Here is a 20,934-nt window from a genome sequence, read left to right as displayed (position 1 = left end):
AGTTAACACATTTTAGCTTCACTAGTTAACTAGTGAGAGCCAGAAATGTCTACTAGTTAACTAGTAAAGGCCAAAATGCATACCAGTCAGCTAGTTGAAGGCTTTTGGGTCTCACTAGTTAACTAGTGACAGCCAAAAATGTTCACATGTTTACTAGTGAAGGCAAAACACATCACTAGTTAACTAGTTGCAGTAGTTCAATGTCACTAGTTAACTAGTGAACCATAAATGGCTTACTAGCTAGCTAGGTGATGGCAGTAGGCTTACTAGTTAACTATTGATGCATCATTTGTCCAAAGCCCAGTTTTAAGTAAGCCTTTAATTGTTTAGTTTGTGTAAAAATAAATTGTTTTTGTCCGTGACTCTGCCTGGTGGAGTCTTGCATTTGAGTCATCCTGCACAACCCTGACACAGAACTGCTCACTAGTTAGCTAGTGAAGACACAAATGCCCACTAGTTAACTAGCGAGGTCTAAAAAGTGTCACTAGTTTACTAGTGTGCACCAAAACACCCACTAGTCAACTAGTGATGGCAATTTCCATTCGACTAGTTAACTAGTAAGGTGCAAAAAGTGTCACTAGTTTACTAGTGTGCCCCAAAATGCCCACTAGTTAACTAGTGAAGGCCATTTCAGCCCACTAGTTAACTAGTGAGATGCCAAAATGGTCACTTGTTAACATGTAAAGGCCAAAATACCCACTAGTTTACGAGTGAGAGTGTTGTGGGCCTTACTAGTTAACTAGTGGCATGCATATTTTGTTCACTAGTTAACTAGTTACACCTAAAAACACAAACAAGCTGACCGTTTTTGTCCACTAGTTATCTAGTGGAACAAGTGAAGTCTCACTAGTTTGCATGTGTGGCAGTGAAGCAGCTCACTAGTTAACTACTGCGCACAAGACACACACTAGTGGCTGTTTTTGGAGCTATCTAGTTCACTAGTAATGCAAAAGGTACTCTTACTAGTTAACTAGTGACAATTTGGCCTTCACTAGTTAACTAGTTGACATGTTTGGCCTCACTAGTTCACTAGTAATGGAACAGGACATGCTAGTGAGCATATCTGCATTATAATGCCTTTCACTAGCTTATAGAGGGCATTTTGAGCCTTACATGTTAGCTAGTGAGGACAAAACACTGTCCATAATGAACTAGCAGGAGAAAAATGCCCCTCACACTAGTAAACTAGTGGAATTTGAATAAATACACAAACGGCTAGCATTTTGTGCAACTAGTTAACTAGTGGGACGTAACATTGGCCACTAGTTAACTAGTGCGCAATGTCGCACTTGCATGCAAATGAAGAAGGCGGAACAAGGATTTTGATTGGTCCATTTAGGACTCAGAAACCTAGAAAACATGGCTGACTTCGTCCAGGCTGTTCTAAGACCAAACTTTTATAAACTAAGATCGTTTGAGCATAAAAATATGTTTTGATAACATGTTTAGTGACAAAGTTGTGGTGTATTGCTGTAATCTTCGTTCAGTTAATGTCTACAATCTTTAGTTTTTCAGTTATTAGTCTGAAAATCGTGATAAAACTGGAGGCATTTGTATATGGTTGCCTAGCAACAAAACGTTTCAGTAACATGAACATTGATGATAGCATTGCTGATGTGGCAAGACTAGCTCAAGTGGTTAAGCAGCAGGACATCTAATCATGTGGGAGACCAGGGATAAATTCCTTAGAAGTGCATGAAGTTTTTTTTCTTGATCTTTGAGCTTTTAATTACTTTTGAAACCATGTGCAGTTAATGTGTACAATCTTTTGTTTTTCAGTTTTTAATCAGAAAAGCGTGACTGAATGGATACATTTATGTCTGTGGTTGCCTAGCAACAATAAACAAAGAATAATATTAAAATTGACCCCTTGAATCTTTGGTGTGGATCACTAAGAGCTCACTTAGTTTCCCTGTTATTATTAAAAACCATTTTGACAGAATATGAGATACTGCATACTGCAGGCTCTGCTTTACTATCTATACTGAAGTACCGTTGCAGAGCAGTGTGTCACTTTAGCCACTAGGGGCACCCATCAGGACCTGAGCGCGAGGCTATGAACAGTAAATTTACATTTAGACTGGGTGGGATTCTTACATAATACCCAATAGGAGTCTTCTACCCACCCTCCCTCTCATTAGAATTTGCATAATAGTTGTTTCAGGCACTAGTTAACTAGTGAGCTGCTTCACTGCCACACATGCAAACTAGTGAGACTTCAATTGTTCCACTAGTTAACTAGTGGACAAAAACGGTCAGCTTGTTTCTCTTTTTAGGTGTAACTAGTTAACTAGTGAACAAAATATACATGCCACTAGTTAACTAGTAAGGCCCACAACACCCTCACTAGTAAACTAGAGGGTATTTTTGCCTTTACATGTTAACAAGTGACCATTTTGGCATCTCACTAGTTAACTAGTGGGGCTGAAATGGCCTTCACTAGTTAACTAGTGGGCGTTTTGGAGCACACTAGTAAACTAGTGACACTTTTTGCACCTCACTAGTTAACTAGTCGAATGGAAATTGCCATCACTAGTTCACTAGTGGGTGTTTTGGTGCACACTAGTAAACTAGTGACACTTTTTAGACCACACTAGTTAACTAGTGGGCATTTGTGTCTTAACTAGTTAACTAGTGAGCAGTTCTGCCTTCACTAGTTTACATGTAAGTGTCACGTTGAAGCCACTAGTTTACTAGTTAAAGTTCCTTTGGCCAGCATGTTAACTTGTGTGCCACATGCAAATGTTGTGGGTGGGATGTTGTGAAATTCTGCGCTGTGATTGGTTGTCATGTTCTATTTGGACATAGGGAGCCAATAGAAAGCCTCAATTTTCAGAGTTCTCCGCCTCCTAATTTTAATTCTGCGCCACTAGCTGACTAGTGTGAATTTAGGCTCAACTAGTTTACTAGTATACATTTATGACCTCACTAGTTAACTAGTTTGGACAAAGGATGCATCAACTAGTTAACTAGTGAGCCTGCTGCCATCACCTAGCTAGCTAGTAAGCCATTTATGGTTCACTAGTTAACTAGTGACATTGACCTACTCCAACTAGTTAACTAGTGAGGAGTTTTGCCTTCACTAGTAAACATGTGCACATTTTTGGCTGTCACTAGTTAACTAGTGAGACCCAAAAGCCTTCAACTAGCTGACTGGTATGCATTTTGGCCTTTACTAGTTAACTAGTGGACATTTCTGGCTCTCACTAGTTAACTAGTGAAGCTAATATGTGTTCACTAGTTAACTAGTGGGCACTAGTTAACTAGTGTGCACAAACATGGCTCACTAGTTAACTAGTTGACAAAAATGGCTTGCATGTTGGCCTGATATCAAGATATCAGAATAAATGCCCAAGCGGCTGGCCAAATTACATAGAAGTTAACAAGTGGGAATTTGACATTCAGTAGTCAGCTAGTAAACATTTTTGTACCTTACTAGTTGACTAGTAAAATATAGAAGTCTTTAAACTAGTTAACTAGTGCACATTTCAGTGTCCACTAGTTAACTAGTGAACATGCTGAGCATTACTAGTTAACTAGTAAGATATGAAACACATGAACTAGTTAACTAGAGAGAATTTGGGCCTTACTAGTTAACTAGTGAGCATTTTGGCTGTCACTAGTTAACTAGTTCACACAGAAATGGCTCACTAGTTAACTAGTGGACAGAAATGGCTTGCATGTACATGACAATTATGCCTGATATCAAGATATCTGAATAAATGCTCAATTGGCTTGCCATACGTCCGAGGCATTTTGATCGGCGTCCGTTTGGGAACGCCCTTTGGAAATGGGCTGTGAATGAACCTTCCCCAGACCCACTCTCAGTTACGACTGAGAAGGGTCTGGTTTCAACCGGGCTAGTGTTTAACAGTAAAAGGCGCACTGTTCTTAGCAGTTATGATGAAGGCAGTGAGATTAGGGATTGCATCCTACAGTCACTCTGTTTGGAACATCGTAGTTCGGGTATGGATCATCTCAAAGTTTGGGACAACCAAATAGCAGTGTAAGCAAATCCATATGGCCGATATGGCCAGAGCTGCTTGCTCTGTAAAGGTATTTCTGTCCCACCCAAATTGCGTTAAAATGGTGTGTTTAGCAGCCAGAATTTGTAAAAAAAATTCCGGGGTGGAAATCTCCCTCATCCCAGAAATTTTTAAAAAGCTCAAAACACCTCTATGTGTAGGGTAGCCATGCACCAGTTTTTTTTTTTGGGGGGGGGGAGGTTAGCGTCCTGGGCCATGGTGCGTACTATGGAATACAACCCTAGCGGCGCCTCTGCTTTCAGGAAGCATCAGCAAACATGAAGTATATTTTTAAATGAGGAGGTTCAATGAGTATATTGTAGCGTCGGTGGATGTACATGTCTAACGTTGAATGAGTGTCTCCCAGAATGCAGTGCGAGTGAATGCTAGAATGTGTAATGTCGTTTATAATAGTTGTAGTTACGTTTACCATGTTGTGTATTTGTTAGCGTGTTAGTCTCTTTAGTTGTACCTCATGTGTTTATCCTCGTGTTGATGTGTGTGGTAAACCCTTATTGTGTGTAGCATGTGCGGCTGAGACTACCCCTGTGTTGCCCTATGTAGTTGTCTGTGAGCGTCTGAGTCTTCCTGTTCCAATAAATGGCCGTCCTGGCCAAAGGTGAATCTTGTCTGAGGGTGAGATCGCTACATTGGTGTCAGAAGTGGGATGGGCCCCTCCCGGGGTGCGAAGATCTACGCCAGATCAAGATGGAGAAGAAGGCCGAAGACCAGACCAGCAAGATGGCGGCGAACCTCAGCAGATGTTCCAATGGTCCTTTTAAGGACTAGCCAGCTTGCTGAGCTCGCCACTGTGGAGGATGGAGGACCTTCCGGCCCGGCGCGGGACCTGTGCAGGCGACCAGCGGGACCAACCCTGCACAGCCGACGAGAGCTGCCAACGCTGGAGGAAGCGGCCCCGGCTGAGGAGTTCCCGGCTCGAAGCCGATGTCGATGCTGCCGTCATCCGAGGATCTCATCCATAGAGAGCGCGAACTCTCTGACGACCTTGGAACACGACCACAGCGGCCGGGTTTACACCGCCAGCTACGGAAGAACTTCCAGAGCGTCAGCTGCCGGTCGAGAGTGTGATGGAGTCATAGCTGCTAGTTCGGGAGCTTGCGGTGCTCCAGCTAGTGACCAAGAGGGTAACGTCGACCTGTAGAGCCTTGGGAGCTATCGTTTTGTGGACTGTTTGAAGTTTGAAGTGCGCACGTTCCGGTTGACGCAAGTCTGCGCAATGTTTTTCATGTTTTGTGTGTGAGTTTCTGTGTGTCCCGAGCCTGCTGGGAGGGTCGGGGTCTCATTTCCCGCCACAGTGGAGCATCGTTGTGCTCGTGAGACAGCCGACAAAAGTTCTACAAGAGGGCAGCGCGAGGAGGGACCTCGACGTGGACTGCTGACCGCCTGGAGATCGGCACACTGTGGACAGGTGGCAACGGCCACGAGCTGTCACAGTAGCCAGAAGGGGCTACCGAACGTCCAGGGGTTCCAGCGTATCCGGGGGTTCGGCTTGCAGTGGGACTGTTTGCTGCTGTTTGAGGTAGCGCAGCTGCACGGCGGGAAACCGAGGGCCCAAGCGACACCACGACCCACATCTGGCCGGTTCTGGTGCTTGTTCGGGGGAGAACTGACGTGACAGAGGCAGCCGAGAGCCCTTCCAGTCGGGGGGGGTTATCGTGCAGCCGGAGGCTTTCCGGTCACTTGGACTAAGCACTGGGACTGACACCGACGCAGCCGTGAGCGGTGAGCTGAGCTGTCATTGCCGGGGACGACAATGGCTCGGGAGGGGGTTATGTAGTGTCGGTGGATGTACATGTCTAACGTTGAATGTCTCCCAGAATGCAGTGCGAGTGAATGCTAGAATGTGTAATGTTGTTTATAATAGTTGTAGTTACGTTTACCATGTTGTGTATTTGTTAGCGTGTTAGTCTCTTTAGTTGTACCTCATGTGTTTATCCTCGTGTTGATGTGTGTGGTAAACCCTTATTGTGTGTAGCATGTGCGGCTGAGACTACCCCTGTGTTGCCCTATGTAGTTGTCTGTGAGCGTCTGAGTCTTCCTGTTCCAATAAATGGCCGTCCTGGCCATAGGTGAATCTTGTCTGAGGGTGAGATCGCTACAATATTCTAGTTATGTTTCTGTATGTTACATCGCTAGACTGGTCTCATTTCCTTGTTAGTGGAAAACATGGTGGTTTTGCATATTTTCTCATTTTGAGCACATACATTTGTGCAATTAGAATTTGGAATAAAGCAAACTGATAAAGTGCATCTGTTTTCTGTTCTGTTTTCTGTTTTGTTTGTTTTGCAGATAGGGACAATATGGGCATAGAGTATCAACATGATGAAAAACCAGCAGTCAAGATTCTAAGATACATAGTCTGTATTATGGCAACAGTACATGGCGGCAGATACCACAAGTTAGATTTTGGTACTACAATTTAATAATAATTGGAATTGCAATATTTAGCTTTGTGCAATTTCAGTTAAAACAAGTTTATGGCACCATTAATTGCAGGCTAGCGAAGTTGTGTCAAATTGGGCTCTTTTTAAACTGGGGTACCTGTATTAAAAGACTCTTCTCTAATCAACAATAATGCTAGTGAGATATGCAGATAGCCTAAGCATTGTAGAGTGTGATCATGCAACCCATTTGTTTTTGTCCTGCAGCTGCTTTTGATTATCCTGGAAAAAGGTGCCAACCCAAACATGGTGCTGTGTTCTCATGTTTGATTGTTTCTGCAGGTCCACAAATGGGGGAAGGGATACTTGCAAAAAGGTTCAACAGTTCAACAATCAACAAATAAACAAACAAACATCAGTGGATGACTTAACAAGTTCAAACAACGACTTGAGAATTAACTAAAGCTACAATATGACCCTAAATTAACCCTAATCCAAAACCTGTGTTAAATCTCCTTTGTCAACAGACAGTTAACAGACAGTTTGCTGATTGTGTGTGGTGTCCCAGTATATTAGGCTACCTATCATTGTTACTAAAGCCGATAGCTAATCACACATACATGCGGTAGTATGAATGTACTACTACCTGGCCAACACAGTTACACATGGAGTCTTACTCCCTTTAAAAGTATGTGATATACGCAGAAGCCTTCAAATGCTATCACACTACTCTAACCCTAAAAAAAGAATAACAGGAATCGTATAATATTTTGAGACAAAATGTTAGTAATGTTATAGGAATACCAATATAAAGACTGTACTATATGAACACTATAGACCCGCAGGGGTGTCAAACATACGGCCGGCGGGCCATGTACGGCCCGCACGATGATTTTAAACGGCCCGCACGTCAGTCCCTGTTTTTTTGTGTCAACCTGTCTAGGGCAGGGGTGGGCAACTAATTTCCCCAAGGGGCCACATGACAAACTGGGACTGTTGAGGAGGGCCGGACCCAAAATACCGAACTCAAGTCTGAACTTAATTCTGTCCAATTCTATTCTGTTCTTGTATAACATTAAGTAAATCATATGGTTTTGTTTACTACTCGTAAGAACAGATGAAAATGTGAGGGAGATTTTTTTCAGTTTTCAAAGACTGATATAAAAAAGTACTACAATATCTATATAATTAGGCTAGGCCATGAAAATGTGAAGGAGTCAGTACAACCATAGGCCTGTGCCACCATTTCATCAACACTCAGCAACATTTCATCATTAAATCATTACCATCATTACATTAACTCTATGCAGAATTAGACTATGAAAATGTGGAGCAGACAATAGTATGCTGTCATTAGTTAATCAACATGCACAAAGAAAACTATTTTAAAAATGTAGGCTATGTTTTTGCTTTAACTTTATGCACAAAACTGTGTGTTGAGCCGGCTGCTTCAAGCAACCTGTGGGTAGCATCATACTAGTTCTCTAACATAAGCTTTGCAAATAAACTCAGACATATTTTGGTTACAATGACGGGGTTATCCGAATGTAAACTATCTATCTGCCAGTAACGTTTTGAAATTAACACTTCGTATCGCCAACAAACAGCAGGAGTTCGTTCTGACAACCTTTGCGGTGGTGAGCGACGCAGACTTAAGAGACACAAAACTTTGAAAGGTTTACGCCGACTTAAAGGCAACTGCATTGTGTCGACGCAGAAGCATACATTCTATTCACCAGCACATCAGTGAGGGTGTTTACATCGTATGCGTCCACGCACAAATGTATGGGCGTACAAATAGCAGTCGCTTTCAAAATAAAAGCAACGATATTGATTTGCGTGCATTATCTCTATGCTAGGCTCTTGACTATTGTTCTTTCACGGACCTTACGCGGGCCGGTCAGGGAAAGCCCACGGGCCGGATGTGGCCCGCGGGCCGTATGTTGCCCATGTATGGTCTAGGGCATATCCCGTAGCATATTGTTCAAAACAGGCGTGCTTGCCTAGCCATCAGGCTATTTTCAATTTTCTATCACGTAAAGTTAGTGAACACGTTATCAAAATTAACGCGCACACATTTTGTTTGAGCAGGAGACAGAATACGCACGCAGGCACGCAACTACTTGTTGTTTTCTTTTACTCGGCTATCTATATATAGTTATCAGCACACACTGTTGAGCTAATTCACTAACTCAATAGGCTACTCATCATGGATATCATAAGTTTAAACAACGAAAACAGAAAGGGTGGAGGCAGCAAAGCTAGAGGAGTTATTCCAGATGGGAACAAGGTAGGCAATATGTGTGCTTGTCAGAACGTTAGACTGCATGTTACAGTTATTACAGCTGTTTAAAACCAGACGTCACGGTACGCTAGAACAAAACTAAAGGTAACTTTAGCTATAGGGCTGTATCAATTTGTCCAAATGAATAGGTCATCGCAGACGTTGTTGTTGTATTATTGTAAGTGGATATGGTTATGCTATGTAGGCTACTTTTTTGCAACGCACGGACCTAAAACCGGGAAACAGACAAATATTGTCCACGCACAGGGTAGGAATTTCACGGCGGCCACGTTGCCTCTTGCGTTGGCCGTGAGGCCCCTTTGAAAATCAGAGGTTTACAGGCCACGGTGGCCTTGGTGCCCCCCTTCTTTCAATATTCTGCTTTGCATCCTACTAATAGCGATTTTTATTTAACCTGTGGCCTGTCAAAATAATCTTAGCATTCACAGCGCAAATTAATTTAGTCTTTTACGCAGTGGAGAAAGTGACAGCGCAAGAAAGAAAGTGCGTCCAAATTCACCCATTCATCTCAGTTGAACTACTCGCAAAGTAGCCTATTCATCACACAGACATCACAAGTATCTCATGAAAGAGCTTTTTCTCAGCTTTTAAACGATGTTACCCGATAATTGCTGAGTTGAACGGTTCGCGAGAAAAGTAAATAATATAATTCAATTTCAGAGGCGGACAGAGTACATAGCTTCATTACTTGAGTAAAAGTACAGATACCCCTTGCTAAATTTTACTCAAGTACAAGTAAAAGTACAACAGTCAGATGTCTACTTAAGTAAAAGTACTGAAGTACTTGTTTTTAAAAGTACTTGAGTATCAAGAGTACATTTTCTAAATATTGCATTACTACTGCCACAGTGCTTACATTTATGTACAGAAACGTCCTACATGGAGTTATGAAAAATGTTAATGTGGAGAATGTAAAAGGAATTGAAAGTAAAATCGTGTCATTTTCATCTTTTTACCATGTTGCCAAAGATGGACAGTATTTATAATACATGTATTTAAAATACGTATTTCAAATACAAAATACTATTTTGTAATTGAAACACTTGAAGCGAAAACTATCATTAACTTGTTCAGCAAATTGAAATAGTCTGGCGAGGTGGGGCCACAGGTTGGCACATTTCCGGGATGGACCTGCTGCGTCTCCATCCATTGTTTCGTCCATGGTTTCGTCTCTTATCTAAATCTGACCATGTAGTTGACCTTTGCGGAAAGCTGAAGGTGATTGCTGATAGGCTGTCCCAATCAGTGGCGCCTGCACAATCCAATCACGTTTGAGAGGGAAACAACAAATTGAGGGTTTCCGAGATTCTTCTTTTTTCCTTTTTTTTTAGTAGTAACGGGTACTCACGGTTATGGATAGAAATGTAGTGGAGTAAAGAGTACAATATTTGACTCTCAAATATACTTGAGTAAAGTCATGAGTACTCCCCAAAAATGATACTCGAGTAAAGTACAGATCCCTCAAAATTGTACTCAAGTACTGTACTCAAGTAAATGTACTCCGTTACTGTCCGGCTCTGTTCAATTTAATCATACATTCTACTGAAGGTTTTGCGTCCCATGATCTCCCAACCCATTCATCTCGGTGGAATACTTCACGAACCCTTCTTTTAACACACGACAAACCATATATCAGAATAAACAGCAGACCTTACCGAACACAAAGGTGTAAAGCAGTCCCCTGTACAGTTAGCCGTTCCAGAGTAATCCAGTTTTGAATTTGCAGTAAATTTAGACATGCATGGATGTCTCCAAATGTGGGCTTTAAGTTTTACAATGTGTTTAAATTGTTCCACATGATTTCATAACGGGCCAAATACAAAATAAATGTTACAAATATCGCCTAGATATTGGTAAATCAGAGGACAGCTGACTGAGTTTGTGAAAGTAGCCTTAGCCTAATGATCACAAAATGCTAAGCATGCATTTAGGCTATTTGAGTTTCTTAAAGCTGAGCTGTGGTTAAATTGTTCAATACATGATTTTATAACAGGCCAAATATAAAATGTTATATATAGCCTAGATATCTGTAAATATTAGATGATCAGATGATTTACAGTTCTATGTAATATGTCATGTTTCATGTTTTTGTAATGTTTCATACAGTGATGCAGGTCTACTGCAGTGAATAGGCTAAATAAAACTTTGATCATTTTTATAGCCTACTACAACTTTGGCCTTGGTGCCCTGACATGTGGCCTTTGTGCCCCCCACCAAATATGCCCAACTGAAGGCCAAGTGGCCTTGCCAAGCCTGGGTGTTCCCATGCTGCCTTGCGCGCGATTTGATTCAAGCTGCTAAGGCACGTCTCATTAAGTGGTGGCGCTAGCCAGGCTAGGCCTTGCCCCCAGAATGGTGAAATTCCAAGCCTGTCCACGCATTAATTTTTTTGCGGATGTGGGGTTGGATGGGTGTGCGTAGCTCTCTCTCTCTCACACACACACACACACACACACACACACACACACACACACACACACACACACAGTACCTTTCTTAGCCACAGTTTCTTTTAGTGGTAAGCACAAACAAGTGTTATGGACATTGTTATGCACATTATTGCAGTTTATTCTCATCAATGTCAGTCCATGAATGAATATTGATCAGTTGTTAACTAATAGGCCTAGAAGTTGTATTTGAAAATTTTACTGTTGGCTAACATTTATGCTATGTTTGTTTTTTATTTCAGCCACACTGTTTTAAAGTGGTTAGGACCATTATTTCACACCAATTTTGAATAAACCATACTGCAAAACAGATTTCATGGTTGCACCATGCACATGTTCACCGATTATGTGGCCCTCAGTAACCTATAAATTCAATGATGTGGCCCTCTATGAGTAATGAGTTTGACACCCCTGCTATAGAGGGTATATTATAGAAGTATTACAGCACATCATAGAAGTATTACACACTATTTTTCGTAAGGGAAATCACTTCATATAAGGCAGATAAAAGTGTTTGGGAACATTTCACAAAAGAGAAGGTTAAAGGTTTTGTCTCAGTAATGTCTTCTTCATACTGACACTTATCATTGCATCAGACACATCAGAGTGGTTCTCTGAGGAAAGGCTGATAAAATAATCTATATCAGTAAACACACACTTGCAATCATTGCTGTCTTTGGCAAGCATACATTGATTTGTCAGCTGTCTGATAGTTCGATAACAATTGACCGATCCCAAGCCCCGCCTCCCATTGTCAGTCCCATAGATACACCTGGTCTTCAAACCCAGAAGGATCTTTATTTACAGAGGTTGCAGGGTATGCAGTGATAAGTAGGGTACATTAACCGATTTATAAAGGTCAAAAGTGTTTCATGTCAACTTTTGCCCTTTGTGACCATACCTAATTGCTGCAAATCAATGACAATGGATTAGTTATATATTTGATAAGTATATCAATAAGTACCATTGCCACGTAATCAGGAGATTGGGAAGTGGAGCCATGCATCAGTTGTGTTGGTTAAGCTTGGCTTTACACACACACGGACACACACACACACACACACTAGACACAAATGTTGACATATCGGCACATGCAGTATACTGCAGAGGCTTTGCATTGTATTGCTGAAGATGTCAAAAAAGATTCTCCAAGAACCAATGATTGAGCAAAGGGACTACTAAAAGACATGACCCTGGACCAAGAGACAGATAGAGAGAGAGGCTGCCATTCTCCCCTTCCATAACTTGACACGTCCCTGTAAATCTGCCCGATCAATACACCAGCACATGGAGCAACACGCCGTAATAGAGCACAAAGGGTTAGCAGAGTGTGCAGCCACCTCCCAAAGCCCACTGTGGCCCTGTGCGCACCCACACAAACCCCAACAGTCCAATCACTCACATACGCAATCGCACACACCAACATACCCTTTTAAAGTACACACACACATACACACACACACACAACAATCACAAACATGCACAACAGACACCAAATTGCACCAAATGGCCCGGGTGGGTGTTGAGCAGACAGGCATTTTTGCTTGATCCCTCTCGCCTTCCCACCCCACCTCACACACCCGAGACCCATGTGTCACCTCGGCCAGACAGCTGTGTCCATTAAGCTCACCTCCATTGCCGGGCAGCAGGGAGCGAGACAGGGGAGAGAGGGACGGGAGAGAGAGAGAGAGAACGCGCAGCGTTCATACCGACAGTCTGTCGCCAGCAGCCCCCCCCCCCAGCCTCCTGTATTAGCAAAGCCTGATGACCCGCCGCATGACGGACGGTTGCATGGAGGAACGGAGCTGATGTATTTCTGCACTTTTCCTACGGCCCTCTTCCCGCCCCTCTCCTCCCTCCACCCGATGCCACGGCGGAGAGATTTATGCCAGGAACATGAGTACATTGCCCCGGCAAAAGCGGGGCCCTGGAACGCCGCCACACGGCAGCAGGGGGCCATTTGTCTGCGGTTAGCTGTGTGGATTGCGGGAGAGGTTCGGCTCAGTGCATCAATTCCTGTCGCCATGGCTATGACCCCGAGTCCCGGGCTTGCACCAATCAGATTAGTTAGGCGGCACAGTAGCAGGGCTCCATCATATAGTTTGTCTCAGTTTTGAACTGGGTGTTAAATCAGCCCTGACTGCTGCCCCCTAGGGGACAGCAAACTCTTCAAAAAGTCCTTTGATGAGTGTTGACCCTCAATCTGGAATATTCCACACAGAATGCTGAGGACGATGACTGAGAAGAAAAAATGTGAGGCCGAGAGGGTGTGTCCACCTTCCAGGTCTTCTGCAGGTAGAGGGCTGCGTCTCATAAAGGGGCAGCAGACAGTCTGACATTTGGACTCGTACGCTAACAGAGGTCAAGTTCCCATACACATAGCCACAGTTCGAGATCAGACCTGCTCAACCATTCAGAGATGCTGAAATCTTTCTGCTCACAATCCCTGGTAAGTGTATCAACTTTACAGGCCTGCCTCAAGGTTTTTCTACTACAAGGTTTTAGTTTAAAAATGCTTTAAATGGTTTAAGACTAAACCCACACCATTCCAAGCTGTAAATCCTTCTTAAGAAAAATAATTCCTAAATCATGATGATACTTTACTACAGCTATGGTTCTAGTCAAAGTCATTGTGGTTAGGATGTTACAATAAATAGGATAATAGAAGATATCAGTAGTAGATACTGAAATATAAGATGTAGATATTGTGTCTTAGTTCAGTGATGAGATTAGTTCTCGCTCTTTCCCCTTTTTCTGTCTGTGTGTTTGCCTGTGTGTGTGTGTGTGTGTGTGTTTGTGTATGTGTGTGTGTGTATGTGTTTGCTTGTATGTGTGCATATTTGCATTGAACTTTGCCCACAGCACTGTGGAGAGAAAATAGAGGTGTCTATGTTTGCTCCCGGTCTTTATTGCATACATGTACACACCGACCCGTTCCTGTAATTTACAAAGACAACAGTGCAGAGCCTGGTAAATCCCCAGCATGTGGAGTTGGCCTCTGGGGCTCCTGTTGAAACCCTGTTCCATTTTCTTTTCTATTTGTCCCTTATTTACCAGATAAGAACAGATGGCAGAAACAGACTTAAATTAAGCCCCGCTTTAACACCACGAATGATCAGATTAATAGAGGATAAAATGCTAGTGACACTGATCCCCTGCTTGGCATAGAGAGGAGATTCAAAGCTGCAGCCAAACTTGTAGATTGTTGGGCCTTGATACGGAGACGGCCTAATTGCTGATTTTCATTTGTTTCACAGTTGACTGTCTTTATCTTATGCTTGCTTAGGTTTTTGTGTGGAGGAGTGTGTGATAGTGGTGAGTTAGTGATAGTGGTGATTCTAGTGAAGTAAGTGGCCGTTTTATCTACTAAAACAGATAATAGCCGGAGTAATGTTTGGTCTTCTTGAACCTGCGAGTACTCAACTTGTGAAACAGAAGTTACTTCAAAAGGCCTACTTCAAAGCAATGCATTAGATCAGATTGTTAGAACTCCTTCCAAGATGGTTGTCTCTCTCGTTCAGATTAAGGTGACACCAAGAAGCATGATTAGATTAATAGATATGAATGCTACTTGATTGCTTGATCACATTAGCTGCTTTGATCATCTAATGAACCAGAGTGTGTGAACAGGATTAAGGGATTTGGTTTGGGCTATAGGAGCACTGTGGGGACTCTGGGAGGGAAGGGGGGCGCTTAGGTTTTGTTAATGTTCTTCTCTTGAGTAGTTAGTTATTTTAAAAGTGTACAAACCAGGAGAAATAATGAAAGTGGGGTAATTAAACTCATAACAATGCAGTCGTGAATTCAGATTGTGTAAGTATCATGCAAAAAACGATTGCCCATTACTCATGGTGCCAGTCTAACAAAGGATGACTAATGTCTTGTCAAGTCTTTTGCTTAGTAATATTTTTTCCCATGCCTTACAATGGCTGTTACACACAATGTTGCTGCCGACCCAGGTTTATCTATGGAAACAATTTTTGAACAACTATTAAAACGAAGTTTTCATTCTCATAGCGGCCATGTCATGTGTGCGCATGTGTTGGGGGGAGGGGGTTCTGTTTCTGTTTTATAATGGGTTGTTCATTAGGCCATTTAAAGAGCACAAACCATCTGATAACTCTCTGTAGACCACCTCACCTTTCTCTCTCTCTCTCTCTCTCTCACGCACTAGGAGAAAGAATAGAGGCAATGCAAGTTCATTGGCAAGCATCCACCTCGCCATGTCAGCCTCCCGTCTGCTGCCAAGAGAGACATATTGTGGCTCTAAATGAGCTGGATTGCTGACTGTGTGATGGGCTGGAGCGTCTGTCTCTGTCCATCCATAACAGCCCCCCACCACTCCACTCTGTCTGCATGGCAAATGGGCAGCGCAGTTTGTGTAAATTTGCTCAGTATGGTGGTGTTTGCAGCCTGGGAGAGTAAGGTGTGTGTTTTGGGTGGGAGGTGTGTGTATGTGTGTGTGTGTGTGTTTGGGGGGTTGGGTTGGTGGCGTCTCGCCAACCCTTAAACCCTTCCCTCCCACTTATACACTTCTCACTTATCCTCAAGCAGCCATTTTTACAGACGTGATTCATGGTATGGATTATACGCTTGGGCTGAGGAGGCCCTAATGTGCCCCAATAGAACGGTGTGTGAGGGGACCGGGGAGAGAGGTGGAGAGAGAGAGAGATCAGTTCATATAAGTGAAAAACAAAGCTTCACCGCCGATCCATACTGGAGGCCATTTGCAAGCAGTTCCCCAAGGGGCCCACAAAGCACACAGCCTGCACATTCAAAGCTGTGAGTGTTCACTGAAGGAGGGATTTATCTCTTATGGCTATATCCGCTTCAGGATCTCTGAAATTTACCCTCTCACAATCCATGCCCCCCCCCCCCTCGCTTTGCCCCCCGCCTCAGAGAGTTACAAACATGTCTCTCAGGGGTGATGGATGTGTGTTTTCTCTTTACTACTGGACCATAAAAGGGAACAGACTCTCACACAAACCCATTACTGGGTCCCCGCTGCAGTAGAGACCTCACAGGCAAATCAAAGGTATTAGCAGAAAGGTTTTAGGGCCTATCCCATTTCCTGGTACACACACCTCCAGTGGCACAGGAGGAGGAGAGAAAATCAAAACAGAGAGACAGACAGACATAGAGAGAGAGAGAGAGAGAGAGAGAGGAACGAGGGAGTAGTCATCTTCCAGTGTTTGTCCAACCTGTGGCAACAGGTTAATTGCTCTGCCACCGCAGGAGAGAGTGAGATTCTGGAGGGTGGAGATGAAATAGAAATGCTGTGATTTTGAGTAATCGTTGCACTCTGCTAGGGTCTTCAACTCATCAAGCCCCCACCCCCTGCCTTGTTTCTCAGGTCAAACTCTTCCGAGAGGTCAAGGCCCCGTCCTACAGGTTGGTCCGAGGGGACAACGATGACGATGGCGACGAGGACTTCCACATCCTGGAGCTGGACGACATGGAGAGGCTGCAGGGCTCTCTGGAGAGCGCCAGCTCCCCCTGGGACTCCGCCCACCAGCCAGGCCAGAACAGGGCCACCTCCTTTGAGATCACAGTGGCCGACCAGAGCAAGCTATTCCGCATTGATCACATCCAGCAGGTACTGCCATTACAAAAACCTTGAGACATCAGGCATTGGCCCACCAGGCAGGGTTGTGCTGATCCTGAACAGCCATGGAACTTAGTTCAGAATGCAAGTGGCTCTTTGGATGTTGACTTTCTGGTTGTGGTGAGACCACTGAAGGCAATAGCTAAATGAGAGGGAAATCATTTTAAATGAAAACAATTGAAAAATGGAATTGGAATCTGGATGTTTTTGAACTTTAAAGCTATCCAGTGCAGTTTTGGGGGAAGGAGAGTTGCTACTGGGCTTCCCCCACAGTTGCAGAGAATTTGTATTTCACACAACTGTCGTAAATATCACTGGTGGCTCACACCCTTCCCCCGGGACACAGTACATGTGGATTTGTTTACAAACCGGCAAAGATAATCTCCGAAGAGCCATATCGACTGAGAAGGTAAAAGTACATGATTTCATTCAAATAATAGGCTATTACACACGCAACTGCTGTAAAGTTGTGATTCTCCGAGTCACAGAAGAGCAAAGTTGCAAGGCTGGTTCTTCGTAGACGGGAAGGGTACGGCTGTGAAAGGCACATGATTCTCCCTATTACACATTAGTTCACCATCAAAATGACCTCGAAGCTGTTATATTAAGGTGAACGCCATGCAACGGATGCCATGCTTTGAAAGTTAACATTGCTATTATCTGAATAATCATGGCTGTTGTTTCTGTGTGACTTGTGTCAGATCTCCAGACACCTTCCTGTGGCTCTGACGGTGTGCAAGTGGTCACTAGTCTACAGTACTAACAGACACGGCCGAAGTCTTGGTACACTGTACAGGAACATGGGGAAGTGGGACTGCTGCATGCTGATCTTCATCAGAGACAACCGTGGACAGGTAACACAGCAGACAACAGATTCACTTCATAGTCAACTGTAATGTTTGGATAATGAAATGTTCATGATATGTAAAAGGTAATTTTATTGGTTATGCTATGGCCTTATTACACATCGTTGTTCATACTTTTTGAGTGTACAAGTGTACTGTAGTGTGAAAATTGTGTTTCTAACCCTCTCTCTCTCCCTCCCTCCCTCTCTCTCTCCTGTGTGTGTGTGTGTGTGTGTGTGTGTGTGTGTGTGTATGTGTGTGTGTGTGTGTGTGTGTGTGTGTCTGTGTCTGTGTTTCTTTCCCAGGTGTTTGGTGCCTTTTGCACGTCTCCTCTCAAAGTCAGCTCCTCCTTCTATGGCACAGGCCAAGGTTTCCTTTTCTCCTTTGCTCCGTACCTGCAGGTGATTCTCTCTAATTATAGTTCCATGACGTGGAAATGTTAAGTCAGGTCTCCTCCAAGGGGCAGCTCTAGAGGATGTCACGTTTTGTTTTGACTTAATTTTATTTTTAACTTAAAAGTTAACAACTGATGGAGCATTTGACTAAAGTATGTTTCTTTTTCCAGGTTTACAGATGGACACATGCCAACTCCTACTTCATAAAGGGCGGCAAGGAGTTTCTAGCATTTGGTGGAGGAGGGTGAGGCAGACACTGTCACACTGTGTTCTGATGTCTCAAAGAATCTGTGAAATATTGTCCACGGCTCTGCTCAGCGCCATGCCATTAATGGCTCATTGTGAATAACGTTTTTGCATTTGTCTTTCCCAGGGGTCGCTTTGGTCTCTGGCTTTGCGGAGACTTGCTCCGCGGACGGAGCCAGAGGTGCGAAACGTTTGATAATGATCTCCTGTCGTCGACCGAAGACTTCTTTATTGATGAGCTCGAAGTCTGGGCCCTTGTCTGACCCCGGCGGATGATGAAACGCCACAACAACACGCCACCACGAGGCGGCGGTGACGGAAGACGAGAGTCAGGAAGCAAAGCAGGCAGCATCAAGGCCCGCCGCTTTTAGACGGTGATTGTGAGATTCGCCATTCTCACTGATAAATGAAATGGTGCTCGCTGATAGATGGCTTTCTGCTGAATCCTCAGACATGTTAAATTTGCTGGAAAAGTAGTTTCACCTAAGCAAGTAAGCCAGTCTTGGCAAGACTAGTAAGAATGGAGAGCTTTGTGTGTGGGACAATACTGCCTCCTTCTGGTTTAAATTGAAAATGACCCATCAGCAGAGTGAGAGGCATGGGATGAGTGAATCACCACTAGAGAGAGCTCTTATCTCATGCTAGACATAAGGTGTGTGTGTGTGTGTGTGTGTGTGTGTGTGTGTGCACTCTACTCATCTGGCTACTCTTTAGGCTCCTCTGCTCTGCTTCACTATGATATTCTCTGGATCAACACCCACTCACATGAGGGGGCCTGAGGATTTGTCATTGTGCATTAATCCTTTGAGAAGAGCTGAAGGCGTGACGCTTCGAACGAGCCAACACCACTATCATACACTCATACATAATAACCAGCATTACCACACAAGCAGCGCAAACATATATCATTATCTCTCCAACACCCATCTGTTTTTTATTTAACACACATTCCTGCATGGTTGCGCTTATCTTACACACCTTCTCGATCACTCGTACACACCATGCATGTCATACAACCTAGTGCCGTTAACCTAGGAGTTTTGTTGCCAGGGAAACCAAGCTGCAGTTACTGCATGTGCAGTCCCAGTTAAGAGTTTTTTTTCTTTTTCTTTTCATTTTTTAACCGTCACATGGCAGGACTACAGCATGTTTACACTTCAAACAGAACAGTTCAGTGTTATGATATGAACAGATGGAGACCAACTGTAAACTGCCATTTTAGATTCTGTTCCTTGTTATTCTTACCATTTATGTATGTAAAGTACATAAATTGTGATTAAGGAAAGCAGATGGCTAAGACCGACTGCCCCAGGAGAAGCTGATATTCTAGGGCTAGCTAGGCTATATCATGTGTGAAAAGCTAAATGCTGAGAGGTCAGTCTGACTTGAAGCACCTGTTGCTATAGATATTGTGAAGTGCCATGGATGCACTCCACAGAAGACATAGACTAGAGAGTGCATGAATGTGTCACCAGCCTCAAATTTGCCCCTCTGAACATTGAGACTTCAGGAGCAGAATTTCAGGGGAGGCCATGCTCGTTCTGCGCCCACCAGTTTCTCTGCCTCTTCATTGCTATTGTAGATAGTGTAATCAATATGATTTGTTACATCCTCGATGAGAAGTCAATAAGGAGACTGTCCCTCTGTCAAGTTCATAAAACCTCCATCTGTAAGAGAATAAATTGCTGCCATAAAAAGCCTCGTATGGTGTGGAGAGGTACTTCTCTAAAATGAGCTGGAATTTTCAGGATTTAAACGGGAGGACTATTCAAAATACAACAAGCATGTGCTGGTATATTCATATAAAACTGGGTCCCGTGCCTATGTCAATATCTCCTGGTTAGTATGTGGCAAGAAAAGCCATAACACATCTTTTGCATTTATGTACATAAAAGGGAATGGTATGAGATAAGAGAGAATGATGTGAAGGAGAGAGAGAGAAGAAACAGAGTGAAGAGAAATGGAGGAGAGGAAGAGATGGAATGCTGAGCACCATCCAATCTCATTGACTTGTTGTCACTCTGCTGAAGCAAACCAGCCATGCAATGCAATCTGCCGACAGGAATGTTTCATTTAGAGCCATGCACAATACAATTTCTCTGAAAGATTTATTCAGGTGTGATAATTGTACAATCACGTATTCTATTTTTACCTACACAGAGGTAAACCCACACACGCACACACACACACACACAGAGACACACGCACACACACACAAACACACACACATAGAGGGGGGGGGGGGGGGGGTTGTGTCTTCCCTTTTTCTAAATCTAGAGGTGTTGAGGAAAAAATATATCACTCTTGAACATACAAAAAGACTTGTTCTTTTTTGGCAAATCAAGAACTTGAATTAGTGGTAATTATTAGAGTTACTGTAAGATCCAAATTAGTATTACTGGTGATTCATTTGGTTTATTTTGTTGTGGTGGTGCTCATAAACACATGCTCTCACTGTGACTAATCTCCAAAACATAAACCTATATGTTGACAGAACAAAAGGGAACATTATTGATTCCCTAAGTCAGAGTGTGGCCCAAGAGTTTAAAGGAGCAATACATTGTGTTGTGTCTGCAAACACAACAAAACTATAATTCTCTATGACCAATAACAAGTGGCAATATCCCCGTACATTGTGAATCCTACATCTTAAGTCTGAAACAT

General features: G+C 43.3%; 1 protein-coding gene across 2 annotated transcripts; it reads left to right on the top strand.

Annotated features, from left to right (window-relative positions):
* The first annotated feature begins 13,397 nt into the window (after positions 1-13,397).
* LOC143114210 (TLD domain-containing protein 2-like) lies at positions 13,398-20,476 on the top strand. Of its 2 annotated transcripts, XM_076275712.1 has the most exons (7): positions 13,398-13,628; positions 15,354-15,605; positions 16,533-16,775; positions 17,486-17,638; positions 17,935-18,030; positions 18,195-18,268; positions 18,398-20,476. In XM_076275712.1, exons 2-7 carry the CDS (start codon positions 15,450-15,452, stop codon positions 18,531-18,533), a joined length of 858 nt encoding a protein of 285 aa, XP_076131827.1. In that variant the 5' UTR covers positions 13,398-13,628; positions 15,354-15,449; the 3' UTR covers positions 18,534-20,476. The 2 variants fall into 2 exon arrangements, with proteins under 2 accessions (XP_076131827.1, XP_076131828.1); XM_076275713.1 differs by lacking the exon at positions 15,354-15,605 and having other exon boundaries at positions 18,398-20,475.
* The last annotated feature ends 458 nt before the right edge of the window (positions 20,477-20,934 follow it).

The sequence above is a fragment of the Alosa pseudoharengus genome, unplaced genomic scaffold (genome assembly GCF_046254945.1).
Source record: "Alosa pseudoharengus isolate Yale_2024_CS ecotype anadromous, Long Island Sound unplaced genomic scaffold, YU_APseudo_1.1 YU_APseudo_1.1_scf_9, whole genome shotgun sequence".
NCBI classification, from domain to species: Eukaryota; Metazoa; Chordata; class Actinopteri; order Clupeiformes; family Clupeidae; genus Alosa; species Alosa pseudoharengus.
This window is presented reverse-complemented; position numbering and strand designations above follow the sequence as displayed.

Coding starts and splice junctions, on each gene's coding strand:
- LOC143114210 (XM_076275712.1), top strand. CDS start 15,450: ATGAGCTGGATTGCTGACTGTGTGATGGGCTGGAGCGTCTGTCTCTGT. Junction 15,606..16,532: donor TTGCAGCCTGGGAGAGTAAG/GTGTGTGTTTTG, acceptor CTTGTTTCTCAG/GTCAAACTCTTCCGAGAGGT. Junction 18,269..18,397: donor CTAGCATTTGGTGGAGGAGG/GTGAGGCAGACA, acceptor TGTCTTTCCCAG/GGGTCGCTTTGGTCTCTGGC.